At 45.8% G+C, this 17,056-nt stretch overlaps 1 protein-coding gene across 3 annotated transcripts in view; it reads left to right on the top strand.

The window, feature by feature from the left end:
* The window catches only part of HECW1 (HECT, C2 and WW domain containing E3 ubiquitin protein ligase 1), a 504,763-nt gene that overhangs the window by 379,725 nt on the left and 107,982 nt on the right, over positions 1-17,056 (top strand). For all 3 annotated transcript variants that reach the window (XM_082259512.1, XM_082259513.1, XM_082259514.1), the window contains one exon: positions 2,643-2,812. In XM_082259512.1, coding sequence (XP_082115638.1) covers positions 2,643-2,812 — 170 coding nt within the window. The remainder of the gene's footprint in view (positions 1-2,642; positions 2,813-17,056) is intronic.

Genomic DNA, 17,056 nt, shown 5'->3' on the forward strand with positions numbered 1-17,056 from the left:
CCACCCCAGTCATATGATCATGCTATACTGCACTGGTAACAGACGGTATGTAATTAATTTTCCAAAAAAAAGTGACAAGAAATGACAACAAAATTTGCCATGCCTTTTACTAAATACCTCAGACTGTCTGAATGGAATCATTTGGGGGATATTTATACTATCCTGGCATTTTAAGGGCCTCAAATTAAGATAGGCAGTCAGTACATCAGGATTGATAAATTTTCAAATAAATACTGTAAATCATAGATTGCGCACGCTTTAACTGTCACACTAACTGATTAATATACACTTAGGATTTTTTTTTACCAAAGACAGGTAGCAGAATACATTTTGGCCTCAATTTATGAAGAAATGTGATTTTATTGGATATGTTTAATGACACAAAGTAGAAAATATTGTTTTTGTTTGTGTACAGTGTTTTATGACCACACATTTGCCAGCTAAAGTAGCACAGTGCTGAATAGCAGAAAATGGCCTGGTCATGAAGGGAATAAAAGGAGGTCAAGTGGTTAAAAAGTGATACCATGTACCAATTCTATAGAACGCTAATTTTACTCCTGCCCATAATAAAAGAACATTAATTCAGAAAAGAAAATAGCTTATAGAACATTTGTTTTTGCCCATTTTGCACAATATGAATGTACATGCAAATTCACTAGACAAATGGCTATACACATTTTTGATAAATAGACCTCCTAATTAGGGATCGACCGATTATCGGCACTACCGATATATCAGAATCAGCCCCTGAGGTTACCGATATTGCCGATATTTCCGGAAAGTGCTTGTACCGGAGTGATGCCTGCAGCTAGAGGCATCACCCCGGTACCAGCTTCCATAGCCGACGGTCGGCTGTCTTGTAATGACAATGAGAAGCCACTCGGCTGTCATTACAAGGAGCGGGAGGGGACATTTCCCCCCCCCCCCCTCTTCCTGCCGCCTTCCGGTGGGATGGGAGACCCAGGCATCCTACCTGCACAGCCACCAAAGAGAAGAAGTGATGTCATGATATCACTTCCGGGTCCTCGCCGCCAAATTAAAAAAACTGACAGCATTCAAAACTTGGCGTTTTGAATGCTTTTCAGTGCTGAGGAGGGGTTTGGGGTCTTTTAGACCCCCAGATCCCTACACAAGGAGTACCTGGGAAAAAAATTTTTTTTACAGGTCCGAAAATATAGGCCGATATCGGGCGATACCGATATCCAATAACCAAAAAATTAGTATTGGTATCGGCATTGAAAAAACAATATTGGTCGATCACTACTCCTAATATCTTCAATATCACAGAACAAGGCCGGCTGAATGTGACTACTACTAGCTAAAAAAAATAAAAAATTGTGTGGACATAAACAGAACTATAGTCACCAAATAAAATTACAAGGAGGTAGAGTTTTTAGCAGAAAAAAAACTTTTTGCTTGCTCCTGGTGTCTTTTTTTGTGTTCTGTGTACACTGGATGAGATATGCACCATGCAGCGTACACTCTGGTTGTATTCCCTGGAGGTTGAGACTCAAGACAGATGCCTGTACAGGAGTTACATCCTTAGTGGCCATAAAATAGCCAAGGTGGATTGCTGTGGGACTTCGTAGAAGGCGGTGGAAATGACAATGGCGTTGGGAGAAGCAGTGACAGGATCCAGGACTCTAATGAATGGGGCATTTTTTGAACCTCCAATACTTCTAATCTGCCCCCTAACTTTTATTTTTATAAAGTCATAACTGGACCAACATTGCTGAAGAAAAACACAGCAGAATGTAGATGTGTCATAATGTGTAAATATACTGTGCAAATTGACACATTATGTGGAGATCTCACTCGCACCAGCAAGAGTTTACTTCAGCTTTAATAGATAAGGTTACCTTTAGTAACAGTTACATGTTATACCCATATTTAGGGTGTAACATGTGCCATGTTACTAAAGCACCTGCACGCACCTCAACCTGATCCCCCATTGTGATATTGGGCGGGGGATCCTCTCCCCACACCCACTGTCACAATTCAAAAACAGAGTGACTGTGGGAGGACTCTGCCCACACAGCCATGTGTGGCTCAGCAGATGGTGTTTAGTTCTCAATGAACTAGGAGGGTGCTGATAAGCACTAGCATAGTTCATTGATTTTCCTGGACTTCAGTAACTGTCTGCCTGTACAGAAGATACGGACAGACAGCTGTGACAATCTGCAGGAGCCTGAAATTGCACCCATGATCTGCTTTTCAGACTCCTAAGAAAAATAATATTAAATGAACATTTTTTTGAACTCCTGCCAAAAATGTGCACTTATTATTTTTTTTCAAAGTGAACATATCCTTTGAGAATTAACAACAAATTGAATAGGACCATTTTTGTCAGGTAGTATTAACAGTATTGTAAATTTCTAGGTAGTGGCATTTTTTTGGTAATGCAAAGCACAATAATTTCAACCATGATTTGGTAAAAAGAAAAAAACTAAAAAGCATGTACAAGAAAATTTGAAAGTTCAAGCAGGCAAATACACATATGTGCATAATACATCCTGTATAGGTTTGATAACAGTTCTCTGTGTGTTTGATGGTACATGGAGACATGTTTGAGGACTGTCATGCAAGTCCTAACTTATTGATTTTGTGCTCATTTTATTTATTTCTTTATTTTTTATTTTTAGATTTCCAAGCTTTGGGGTTAAAGAAAGGGATGTTCTTCAATCCAGACCCATATCTAAAAATTTCCATCCAGCCTGGTAAACACAGCATTTTCCCAGCACTCCCACACCATGGCCAAGAGAAAAGGTCAAAAATTATATGCAATACCGTCAATCCTGTTTGGAAAAGAGAGGTAAGCCTCAGTGCATTAAGTAATTTACTGTTAGGGTTAAATAAATCTTTACTTGATAATAAGTAAAGTAACAGATTCACTTTTCAGGGGGCACTGTAGACAGTCTGTACTTTCCTTTCCCCCAATACCCTGTCACCTGTTACAGCCGCAAGTGCTCAGATTACTACCTGGTACTTTCTGAACACTCAGGGCCTTATTTTCCATAAGACATGCTAGGTATATGCCTATAGGTGCCACCTTGGGAAGGGCACCTGAAATTGCTGGGACTAAGCTATCTAAATTATAATTGAGTGCTGGTCTGCTGCAGAAGTGCTGACAGTGCTCCTGAAGATCCACACTTGCAAAACAGACCCCCCCCCCTTGATCCAATCTCACCCTTCTCACAATCCCTCCCACTGATGTCCTGCCTACCAGACAGCTTTTTCGCAACTGATTTTTTACAGGAATAGTGTTTAACCTAGAGATCTCTGAAGGCTCAGTTTCCATCCTTGATGTGCGTATTAGATTCCAAAATGGAAACATTTGGTGCAACTAAACCCACCGATAAGAACATGCTGCTACATCACCATTTTCAGTTCATGCATGTGCTATGAATGTGTTCAGATCGAGACACATGCACTCAACAAATAAATGCTATGTATGAAAAATTTGTACAGCAGGATTACCCCACAATAGTTCTTGATCAGACACTTGAACTGCAAGGAAACTGATGGAGCATAAAATTGTGAGACAAACCACTGTTGAGAGAATCCCTTTTGTATAAAATTTTAACAGGGTCCTTAGACTTTGTAAGGAAGGCCACCATCTGTGCTCTAAACATACTAAAAGCTTACAAGGGCCTAGCCTCCGAGGTAAAGGTCTCACCACCAGTGGCGTAGCGTGGGGGGTGCAGGGGGGGCCGGCCGCACCGGGCGCAACATCTGGGGGGGCGCATGATCCGCTCGGCGCTCCGCAGTGTCATGTCAGTTCAGTTGTCACTCACACTGTCTTAGGCTGGCTGCCGCCGCCCGCACGCACTCGCAGCTCTCTGCCCTGGCTCACTCACTCACTCACTCAGTGCTGGCTGTGGCTGTGCAGCTCGGTTCCCGAATCCGATCCGAGCCGCCGGGTCGCCCACTGTGGGGGAGGGGGGGGCATGTTTGGAGAGACAGTTCCTGCACGCCTGGCCTATCTGGGGGAGGGACTAACCCCTGCAGCGGCCGCCCAGCACAGCGCTGAGCGCGGGAGAGAACCACCAGGCCAGGCAGGAGCAGAAGAACCTGGCAGCGGTGGCAGATGAGAGGCCAGAGAGGAGAGAGCCAGTGGAGACGACCGTCAGACGGTACTGCAGGAGGAAATCCTAGGGGGACTCGAGGAGAAAACCTAGCCTGCTGTGATGGGGTCTGGGACAGGTGAAAAAAAAAGGTAGGAGTGTGTGAGAAGAACACTGAAAACTGAAAAGATCTATCCCCCCTTACAGTAGGCCAGGGTGAGGTTAGGTCACTCTGGGGTCCCCCATATAGATCCCCCCCCCTACAGCAGGCCAGGGTCCGGACCTAACCTCACCCTGGCCTGCTGTAAGGGGGGAGATCTATATGGGGAACCTGCCCTGGCCTGCTCTAATGGGGGATCTATAGGGACCCTGCTCTAAAGGGGATCTATGCCATAGATCCCCCCTTTAGAGCAGGATCCCCATAGATCCCCTTTAGAGGAGGCCAGGGTCCCCATAGATCCCTTTAGAGCAGGCCAGGGTCCCCATAGATCCCCCTTTAGAGCAGGATCCCCATAGATCCCCTTTAGAGGAGGCCAGGGTCCCCATAGATCCCCTTTAGAGCAGACCAGGGTCCCCATAGATCCCCCTTTAGAGCAGGGTCCCCATAGATCCCCTTTAGAGGAGGCCAGGGTCCCCATAGATCCCCTTTAGAGGAGGCCAGGGTCCCCATAGATCCCCTTTAGAGGAGGCCAGGGTCCCCATAGATCCCCTTTAGAGCAGGCCAGGGTCCCCATAGATCCCCCTTTAGAGCAGGGTCCCCATAGATTCCCCACTTTAGAGAAATGTCCCCATAGATTATATGGAGACCATTCTCTAAAGGGGGATCTATGGGGTCCCTGCTCTAAAAGGTGATCTATGGGGACCCTGCTCTAAAGGGGCATCTATGGGGACCCTGGCCTGCTCTATAGGGGATCTATGGGGGACCCTGCTGTAGAGGGGATCTATAAGGACCCTGCTCTAATGGGGATCTATGGGGACCCTGCTCTAAATGGGATCTATGGTATACATTGATAATTGTTTAATTAAAAATGTTTTAATACCGCTTAAATGTTTGTTTACATTTATTTATAAAAGTGTGTGTGTATATATTCATATATATATATATATATATACACATATATATATATATATACACACGCACATGTGTTTGAGGTGCACAACCTAATGCCATAGGCTGCGCACGCCTATGCACTCTGTCTGACTCTGACATAACAGTTCGCTCAGTCAGTTTAGCAGCGAGTGAGCAGAGTCAGCAGTCTGGCGCTGTCACAGATTTCGCTCCTCCAAGCCAATCAGGAAGCAGGATCCACTTCCTCATTGGCCGAGCTGCCGAGCAGGAGGCGGGAGGACTCGAGGAGACGTGGGGAACTGAGGAGAAGCCGCCGCTGCATGTAAGTCTCTCTGTATTGAAAGGGGGCACACTGGTCATTCTGCAATGAAAGGGGGCACACTGGTCTCTCTGCATTGAAGGGAGCACGCTGGTCATTCTGCATTGAAAGGGGGCACGCTGGTCATTCCGCATTAAAAGGGGGCACGCTGGTCATTCCGCATTGAAAGGGGGCACGCTGGTCATTCCGCATTGAAAGGGGGCACGCTGGTCATTCCGCATTGAAAGGGGGCATGCTGGTCATTCCGCATTGAAAGGGGGCATGCTGGTCATTCCGCATTGAAAGGGGGCACGCTGGACACTTAGCAGGACAACTAATCTAGTGGAAGAGACTCGAGTGCTAAAATCCACAGGTTAGGGGGCGCAAATTACTTGCCTTGCCCCGGGTGCTCACAACCCACGCTACGCCACTGCTCACCACTACAGCTCTATAAGCTGAAAAGACTATCTGGTACAGGCTGACCCTTGGATTAAGTACACGAGAACACTGTTGAGAATGTTGCATAAAACAGCCTGCTATAAATGCCAGAATTGTAACATGGTAATCATTTTTCTCTTTACATTAGAGTGCGCATACACCTCTGCACTTTGCAATAACAAAGTGTGTTTAACAAAGATAAAACTAATAATTGATGGTTGGTGGTTCAGAGCGGCCCTTCTGAAAGCAAATGAATGCCAGAAGATGAATAGGAAACGAGTAGACCGTGCTGAAAAACAACCAGTAACAATAAATTTAGTACTAAAAATTAATACAATGTGAAAAAAGTGCTCATAAAGTCTTATATATTGTGCTATCTTTCTTTTAAATAAATCACTGAAAGAATTACCCGGGACTTGTGAGATTGTCCACTCCTCCATCGGCATCCGCATGCACAGTCCACTCACCAGATATGAATGACCCCCACTACAGATAGTCAACAATAGCTTTAGACCAATTATCGGAGCCGTCAAATAACGTTTATAATCAGGTATGTGTGACCCCCGTACACAGATGGTCAGCACCAGCATGGTCAGTGAAGTGATGCGTGCGGCTACATGACCCCTGACGATGGCAGGCGTTTGCTGACGAAAAGCGTCGGGACATTGACACGCAACACTTCCCTTCCGCTGGAGTGCAGGTGGAACACGGAATGGCATCCCCTGCTTGCAACAAGCTTCTAACCAAGTTTTATTGTAAGTGATCTTTTATCCTAATAAATATGTATCCCGATTACTGCACTATGAGAGGCTCTTCTCTTTTGCATACATCCTCATCCGGAAAACTAGATACTACATCTGATGGCCCTGAATTGTGGTCTCCAAAGCTGATGCTGACCATCTGTGTATGGGGGTCACACATACCTGAATATATATGTTATTTACCACTTGCCGACCGCTCACTGAGCTGGTACTGCGGCAAAGTGGCTCGTTATCGTCCAGCAACGTAGACCTATGTCGCTGGACTCCTCCCCTTCTTGGCGGCGCACGTGCACCCCCGGAGGCTCGCTCCCGCTGTATTCAGACACAGCGGGAGTCGGGCCAGGGGAGGAGCGGCAGTAATCACTGCCGCTCTTCCCCGATCGTCGGGGATCGAATGAGGAAATCCGCCCGCTTGTGTAAACAGAGCGGGCGGATCTCCTATGTTACAGGCAGGGACAGATTACAGGAAATCCACATAGCTGAACCTGCGATCTGTGCCTGTGTCACACAATCCCCTCCCCCCACACACGTCAGTAAGCATGAGGCACACATTTAATCCCTTTATCACCAATAAAGTTAACCAATTCCCTGCCAGTGTCATTATTACAGTAACAGTGAATATTTATAGCACTGATTATTGTAGTAATGTCACTGGTACCCCCAAAAGTGTCAAAAATGTCAGTTAGGGGTCCAATCTGTCCGCTGCAATGTCGCAGTCCCGCAAAAAAAAATTGCAGATCGCCGCCATTACTAGTTAAAAAAAAAAAACAATAAAAATTACATAAATCTTTAGTTAGTAGCTGCGATAAATTTTGCACAAACCAATCAAAATAGGTTTATTGCGATTTTTTTTACCAAACATATGTAGCAGAAAACAGATTGGCCTAAAATGTTAAAAAATTTAGATTTTTACATTTTTTTTGGGGTGGGGGGGGGGATTCATATAAAAAGATTTGAAAAATATTGTTATTTTTTCAAAATTGTCGCTCTTATTTTGTTTATAGCGCAAAAAGTAAAAATCTCACAGGTGATCAAATACCACCAAAAGAAAGCTCTATTTGTGGGGGAAAAAAGGACATAAATTTAATTTGGGTACAGCAGCGCACGACCGCGCAATTGTCCGTTAAAGTAATGCAATGCCGAATTCGCAAAATATAGCCTGGTCAGGAATGGGGTAAAATCTTCCGGTCATAAAGTGGTTAAAAATACGCTCATTGAGAATTTGTTTGTCAAAGACATGTAGCTAAATACATTTTGGCCTAAATATATGCCAAAAATTGAATATATTGGATATTTTTTAACTGTCAAAGTAGAAAATGTAAATTTTTTCGCAAAATGTTTGCTCTTTTTTTAAAAAAGGACGTAAATTTCGTTTGGGTATGGCGTAGCATGACCGCGCAATTGTCAGTTAAATTCGCACAGTGCCAAGTTGCAAAAAGTGGCCTGGATGTAAAGCAGGAAAATCCTGCGGTGGTAAAGTGGTTAATGGCTCCAATAATTGATCTAAATCTGGTGTTGACTACCTGTAGTGGGGGTCATTCATATCTGGTGAGTGGATGCCCGTGGAGGAGTGGACATTTTCACAAGTCACGGGTGTTTCTTTGAGTGATTTATTTTAAAGGAAGGTAGCACAATATATGGGACTTTATGAGCACTTTTTTTCATATTGTATTAATTTTTAGTACTAAATATATTGTTACTGGTTGTTTATGAGCGCGGTCTACTTGTTTCCTGTTCAATAATTTTTCTCACCCACATAATGGCACCAGGTAAAATGCATAGCTACTTCAACTGCAACACTGATTTCTGCATAAACATTCTCAAGTGTACACGCTGAACAAACCTCAATACAGCCAGTTCTGTTCACAGAACATTAAGGTATGCTGGCAACATTTCTTTGTTCTTTTTCCAATCAGCATACCGACTCAAACAAAAACATCTGCACATAGACAAAATTGGGAGATTTACTAAAACTGGTGTACAGAGAATCTGGTGCAGCTGGTCATAGTAACCAATCAGCTTCTAGGTTTTATTGGCAAAGCTTAAGGCTCGAACACACTATAAGAAAATCGGGTGAACATTTTATTCCGAGGAACTTTCGTACGATTTCGGTATAGTGTGTACACAACTTTCTACAGCCGATTCTGACCTTCTGAAGGAAAATTACCAAAGGGACAAGCTCCAAAATGTATCTCGTACGGGAACAGAATGAACAATTTTCGTTTAATGAGTATTTCGTACAAGGAAAATCAGAAACGAAAGACTGCGCATGATCAGAAGCAATAAACAACAAAAAAGCGTACGAGAATTTTCGTACGGATTTTCCTTCAGATTTTCTGTGAAACATGGAAAATTAGGCGATCATTCGCCCAATTTTCTTATAGTGTGTACCCCTCTTTAATTGAACAAGCTGAAGTTAAAAGTTGATTGGTTACTATGCACAGTTGCACTAGATTCTGTATGCACCAGTTTTAGTAAATTTCGCTAATGAGTATGTAGTAACAAAATGAGGGCTTGTATCCACAGTGACACAATCAGTAGCATAATGACAGCATACCTCCTAATAGGGACACCTATTATCAAAAATATTTAGGCATAGGATACACCCCCTTAACCACTTAAGCCCCGGAGGATTTGGCTGCTTAAAGACCAGGGGGTTTTTTGCAATTTTTTACTGCGTGACTTTAACAGACAATTGCGCGGTCGTGCAACGCTGTACCTAAACGAATTTGACGTCCTTTTTTTCTCACAAACAGAGCTTTCTTTTGGTGGTATTTGATCACCTGTGCGATTTTTACTTTTTGCGCTATAAACAAAAAAAGAGCGTAAATTTTGCAAAAATAACAATATTTTTCACATTTTTTTATATGAAATTCCCCCTCAAAAAAATGTAAAAATAAAAATTTTTAACATTTTTGGCCAATTTGTTTTCTGCTACATATGTTTGGTAAAAAAAAATTGCAAAAAGCATATTTTGATTGGTTTGCGCAAAAGTTATTGCGTTTACTAACTAAGGGAAAGATTTCTGTCATTTTTGGTGGGTTTTTTTTAACGCGTAATGGCGGCGATCTGCGATTTTTTTTGCGGTACTGCGACATTGCGGCGGACAAATCGGACCCTTGACTGACATTTTCTACACTTTTGGGGTTACCAGTGACATTACTGCAGTAATCAGTGCTATACATATGCACTGTTACTGCAAAATGACACTGGCAGGGAAGGGGTTAACTTTATTGGGGAGGGAGGGGTTAAGTGTGTCCCTAGGGGCGTGCTTTCTACTGTGATTGGCTGTGGCTACTAGTTTAGGAACAGTGATCAACGGTCCTACATAGTAGAACCGTCTGAACACTGTTTCTACACAGGGGAGAATGACAGGCGGCTTGTTTACATCAGCCGCCTGACTTTCTCCCTCTGTACCGACGATCGGCGAGTGACCGGCGGACATCGGGTCCGCCGGTCACGCGCACTAACTTCCCTGTGAACGAGCCGCGGCAGGCGCGCGCCTCCGCGCGCTATTGGCTCACAAGGAAGTGACAGGCAAGTGACGTACCGATACGTCACTCTGCCTGGCCAGGGCTGACCACCGCAGTATATAGTCGTGCAGCGGTCGGCAACCGGTTAAAGGAGAATTATACCAAAAAAAAAAAGATTATTTAAAGAGGTTGTAAACCCACTTTTTTGACATTTACCTATAGGTAAGCCTATATTAAGGCTTACCTATAGGTGCTATAAATATCTCCTAAACATGCACCGTTTAGGAGATATTTACAGTGCATGCAGCCGATGACGTCATCGGCGCATGCGATCTGAAGGAACGGCCAAACGTGTCTTTAAAGTGACCTTTGGTATGAATTTGCTTGCATATGCTTAATTAACCACTTCAATACTGGGCACTTTGACCCCCTTCCTGCCCAGGCCAATTTTCAGCTTTTAGTGCTGTTGCATTTTGAATGACAATTGCGCGGTCATGCAACACTGTACCTAAACCAAATTTATGTCATTTTTTTCCCACAAATAGAGCTTCCCACTGATGGGGTGGCACTAATATGCGGCACTGATAAGCAGAACTGATAGGTGTCACTGATGGGCACTGATATGTGGCACTGATAGGTAGCACTGATATGCAGCATTGGTGGGCACTGATAGGCGACACTGCTGGGCACTGATAGGCGGCATTGATGGGCACTGATAGGTGGCACTGATAGGTGGCACTGATGGGCACTGATAGGTGGCACTGATAGGCGGCACTGATAGGCACTGATGGGTGACACTAATGGGCACTAATGGGCACTGATAAGCATCACTGGTGGGCACTGATAGGCGGCACTGATGGGCACTGATAGGTGGCACTGATGGACACTGATAGGCGGCACCGATGGGCACTGATGGGCGGCACTGATGGGCACTAATGGGCACTGATAGGCGGCACTGGTGGGCAATAATTGGCACTGGGTGGTGGCACTGATAGATGGCAATGATGGGCACTCGTGGGCAGCACTGATGTGGAGGGCACTGGTGGGAAGCACTGATGGGGAGGGTGGGCTCCCTGAGCCCTGATTGCCATAACTGGTGGCCATGGTGGGCATCCCTGGGGTCATGCATGGGCATCCCTGGGGTCATGGATGGACATCCCTGGTGGTTCTAGTGGCACCCCTCCCAAGGGTCTGCACTGGTAATCAATGCTCTGATTACCAGTGCAGACCCCCTCCCCCTGTCAGGAGAGCCGCAGATCGGCTCTCCTCTACTCGTGCCAGGCACGAACTAAGGTAAGCCGATTAATGGCTCTTTCTGTGTACTATGTGACCAGCTGTGATTGGACACAGCTGGTCACATGGTAAAGAGCCTACGCCAGTAGGCTCTTTACCGAGATTGGAGATGCAGTGTGTCAGAGTGACACGCCGCATCACCGATCGCCGCTCTGTGCGACCCCCCGGGGGCGTGCAGTGCGCATTATCCTGCCGCCATCATTTGCCTATAGGGCGGGCGGGAAGTGGTTAATCTTTCATAAAAAAACAGGCTTGTATTCACATATCCAAACAACTGTTTCCTTAACTAGTTCACCACTATGTGCGCCAATCATCCACTTACATTAGTGATAATCCTCTCTTACGATGTGCCCTCACCTGGGGGATAAGACCAACCAATGGTCTATATGCGCTTTTGTCCCTCTCTGGGGATCTGTTTTATGTTGTTTCACTCCTTTGGTGGCAATTTTGAGTTTAGAATCCTCCTTCTCTTACACTTATCTCCATACACCCAAATCATAAAGAGAGAAACCTGAACATAGTGCTTTACCCTTTAAACAACCGGTTTATTAAACACTAAATATAAAACCACTCATATTTTCCTGGTGCTTAGAGTGCACCAAACTGTAAAATGCATTCAGTCCTCATAATGCGGGTATAAGACAATCATACAGTATTACCACGGTATGCTCACAATACGCGACTCAGCGAGACGACAGATTGGCCCTTCCCGTATGTGTTACGCCACAAGGTCATGTGACTTCCTTAGGGGGACTTACCATAAGTAAGTAATATACAAATAATTATTATATATTGTTTTTAACGTAATTTACTATATTTTCAAAAACTGTACTCAAGCAGGTGGCTTAACGGACAAATTACTGAGGTTAGAACTTCAAACCAATAATTTCACAGTGAATAGATAAATAATAAATTACATAACATATAGCATAAAAATATATTATTTTACTTGATTAAAAAAGTACCTTTTCAGCAGCAGCAGCAGTTTCTCCCTCTTAACTGTGTGAGAAAAACATGGGATTATGGGTAAACCTTACACCCATAAATCCACGCTTTTTCCTTGTAGTTAAGAGGGCTGGGCTGGAAGGGAGCATTTGTCTTTTAGACACATGCCCCATTCTATCACACTGCAGTGAGAGGAGAGCCTCCACTGCAGCATTTTTATTGGACAGCTTGGACCAATGGTGCTTTACCATTGGTCCAAGGCACCAGGCTGTCCATTGAGCTCAGTGCCTCTGACAAAAAGTCAGAGGCACTGTGAGCTCATCCTCTCAGTCTGCTGAAAACAGTGTGTGCCAGCTTGTATTTACACAGGCTGTGCTGTATGTAGCTTCTGCCAGGCTGCGCAAGGAGCCCTGAATCTCCGGAACCATAGGTGCTAGGAGCCCCAAATTTTGACAAGTGGTGGGGTAGAACTCTGTGACCCCAGATCGCTGAGCTACGACCCTCACAGCTCAATTGTTTTTTATGTTCATGCCTCACCTGCCTCCCCTAATTGCATGTCCCTGGAAAACAGATTTAAACGGGATACTAGCACACTCGTATTTGGGAGTGCAGCACCACTTTTGAATATCATTTTTCACATTGATACACATTTAGAGAGTGTGTATAGGTGTGAGTAATCCGCTTTGTAACTTTTGTAGTTTTATAGCACTCAATAACACAATATAGTCTTATAGCACTGAATAGCAAGTACACCCATTTTTAATTGTCAGATTTGTTTATTGAGCTTTTAGCTTTATACTCCCTATTTACCTTTTGCTTCTGGGCTGCTTCTTGACACTAAGGTGAATAAATGCAGTGTATTGTTTCTCAACAGTTACAAAGCCAAAGGTTACCTTATCTTAATCTGCATGGTCCGACTGTTGCCACTAGATGGCAGCTCAACAGTATTTTATTCCCAGCTTTCTTGAGGTAATTGTAGCCGTATTAGTGCACTTGCGACAGAGACAATTGAGTACTGTCCGTGATACTTTTTTTATATTTGCACTAACATACAATTTTTCAGGACAAGCTTTCGGGGTATGTCCCCTTCATCAAGATCCAAGCAGTACTGATCCACAAAATGTTAGCAGCATGGTAAAGAAACACAAAATCTCTGAGCCAAAGGAAAAAAAAAAAAAAAGGAAAAAAAGGAAAAAACCAAACAAACATAAGTTTAACTGGCATGGTAATAAAACTAGCTTGATTAGTGAGATAAGATAGAGGGAGAGTTGAAGACAGGGGAAGGTGGGGGGGGGATAGTCAAGGAGGGGGTCGTAAAACTGTAGGATAATGAGAAAGGAAACCCATATCTAAGTTTAAGCCGTTATTTTTTGTGTCAAAAAGAAGTATCATTCTTAGTTCAAAAGTTTTCCTTTCCTGCATGGTTCTGAAATTCCCTTTAAGAACTAAAACATTGAGGTCTTCTATAGTGTTGTCCGGTTGTGAAAAATGATGTCCCACAGGTGTACAGAAACTATCTTCTTTATGTTCCTTGATGGTATGTCTGTGCAAATTCATCCTCGCTTGCAATTCAGAAAACTGTATGATTGTTCCTCGCAGTGGCGGCCCGTGCATAGGGGGCGCCAGGGCGCCGCCCCCCTACCCCTAAAAAAAAAGAAAAAAAAAAAAAGAAAAAAAAAAACAAAACAAACAAATAAAGTTGTTCAAAAAAAAAAAATTGGGTTAGCCGGCCTGAACCCAAGGAACTGGTGGCTGGGGGGGGGGGGTGGGGTTACGTCCCAGAAGAGGCGCCGATTGGCTGCCTTCTGGGGGGGTAGGGGGGTATCCTGGGCGCAAGTCTTTGCGGTTGGACACCCCCACTTTCTGATATCCTGGCTGTGATTGGTCCAGTCTACAGCCTGGACCAATTATCATCCAGGATATCGATGACGTCGCAATGGGGGCGGTGCCGGTGCGTGCGTCAGTCACTCACCGTCACCGCCGCTCAGAGAAGAGGAGAGGCCGCCCGCCGGTTCCCGCCGCCGAGACGACGAGGGAGAAGGACCCGCCGCAGAAGAGGAGGAAGAAGCTGAGCCGCGCCGCCGCCAGGTAAGTTTGAAGGGAGCACGCATGCTGCCACTCTGCAATCATTGGGGGACAATGCTGGCACTCTGCAATCATTGGGGGACAATGCTGGCGCTCTGCAATCATTGGGGGACAATGCTGTGGCGCTCTGCAATCATTGGGGGACAATGCTGGTGCTCTGCAATCATTGGGGGACAATGCTGGCGCTCTGCAATCATTGGGGGACAATGCTGTGGCGCTCTGCAATCATTGGGGGACAATGCTGGCGCTCTGCAATCATTGGGGGACAATGCTGGCACTCTGCAATCATTGGGGGACAATGCTGGCACTCTGCAATCATTGGGGGACAATGCTGGCGCTCTGCAATCATTGGGGGACAATGCTGGCGCTCTGCAATCATTGGGGGGCAATGCTGGCACTCTGCAATCATTGGGGGACAATGCTGGCACTCTGCAATCATTGGGGGACAATGCTGTGGCGCTCTGCAATCATTGGGGGACAATGCTGTGGCGCTCTGCAATCATTGGGGGACAATGCTGTGGCACTCTGCAATCATTGGGGGACAATGCTGTGGCACTCTGCAATCATTGGAGGACAATGCTGTGGCACTCTGCAATCATTGGGGGACAAAGCTGTGGCGCTCTGCAATCATTGGGGGACAAAGCTGTGGCGCTCTGCAATCATTGGGGGACAATGCTGTGGCGCTCTGCAATCATTGGGGGACAATGCTGTGGTGCTCTGCAATCATTGGGGGACAATGCTGTGGCGCTCTGCAATCATTGGGGGACAATGCTGTGGCGCTCTGCAATCATTGGGGGACAATGCTGTGGCGCTCTGCAATCATTGGGGGACAAAGCTGTGGCGCTCTGCAATCATTGGGGGACAAAGCTGTGGCGCTCTGCAATCATTGGGGGACAATGCTGTGGCGCTCTGCAATCATTGGGGGACAATGCTGTGGCGCTCTGCAATCATTGGGGGACAATGCTGTGGCGCTCTGCAATCATTGGGGGACAATGCTGTGGCGCTCTGCAATCATTGGGGGACAATGCTGTGGCGCTCTGCAATCATTGGGGGACAAAGCTGTGGCGCTCTGCAATCATTGGGGGACAAAGCTGTGGCGCTCTGCAATCATTGGGGGACAATGCTGGCGCTCTGCAATCATTGGGGGACAATGCTGTGGCACTCTGCAATCATTGGGGGACAAAGCTGTGGCGCTCTGCAATCATTGGGGGACAATGCTGTGGCGCTCTGCAATCATTGGGGGACAATGCTGTGGCGCTCTGCAATCATTGGGGGACAATGCTGTGGCGCTCTGCAATCATTGGGGGACAATGCTGTGGCGCTCTGCAATCATTGGGGACAATGCTGTGGCGCTCTGCAATCATTGGGGACAATGCTGTGGCGCTCTGCATTGAAAGGGGCTCGCACGCTGAACTCTGCATTGATGGGGGCACGGAACAGTTGCATTGAAGGGGGCACACACGCTGAACTCTGCACAGTGTTTATTGCATTGAAGGGGGCACAGCACAGTTGCATTGAAGGGGGCATGCACGCTGAACTCTGCATTGTGGGGGCACAGCACAGTGTTCATTGCATTGAAGGGGGCACAGTACAGTTGCATTGAAGGGGGCATGCACGCTGAACTCTGCATTGTTGGGGCACAGCACAGAGTTCATTGCATTGAAGGGGGCACAGTGTTTATTGCATTGAAGGGGGCACAGCACAGTGTTTATTGCATTGAAGGGGGCACAGCACAGTGTTCATTGCATTGTGGGGGCACAGCACAGTGTTTATTGCATTGAAGGGGGCACAGCACAGTGTTTATTGCATTGAAGGGGGCACAGCACAGTGTTTATTGCATTGAAGGGGGCACAGCACAGTGTTGCATTGAAGGGGGCATGCACGCTGAACTCTGCATTGTTGGGGCACAGCACAGTGTTCATTGCATTGAAGGGGGCATAGCACAGTGTTTATTGCATTGAAGGGGGCACAGCACAGTGTTTATTGCATTGAAGGGGGTACAGCACATTGTTCATTGCATTGAAGGGGGCACAGCACAGTTGCATTGAAGGGGGCATGCACGCTGAACTCTGCATTGTGGGGGCACAGCACAGTGTTTATTGCATTGAAGGGGGCATAGCACAGTGTTTATTGCATTGAAGGGGGCACAGCACAATGTTCATTGCATTGAAGGGGGCACGCACGCTGAACTCTGCATTGAAGGGGGCATGTACACTGGTCTCTGCATTGAAAGGGGGCATGTACGCTGGTCACTGCATTGAAAGGGGCATATACCATCTCCTGTACCATGACCTGTGACATGCCTATACCATATCTGTGCCATGCCTATACCATCACCTGTGCCATGCCTGTACCATCACCTGTGCCATGCCTATACCATCACCTGTGCCATGCATGTACCATCACCTATGCCATGCCTATACCATCACCTGTGCCATGCCTGTACCATGACTTCAAAGTCACGCAATTTTTTACTGCGTTTTTTGACGCGAAGCAATACCTATTACATTTTTCTTTTTGCGCCCCCCCAAAAATTTTGAGCACCAGCCGCCACTGGTTCCTCGGATGAAAACATTCACCCGATTTTCTTATAGTGTGTACTGTAGCCTTTAGAAAGAATTACAGAATAA

This window comes from Pelophylax lessonae (genome assembly GCF_965119305.1).
Source record: "Pelophylax lessonae genome assembly, chromosome: 5".
Lineage (NCBI taxonomy): Eukaryota > Metazoa > Chordata > Amphibia > Anura > Ranidae > Pelophylax > Pelophylax lessonae.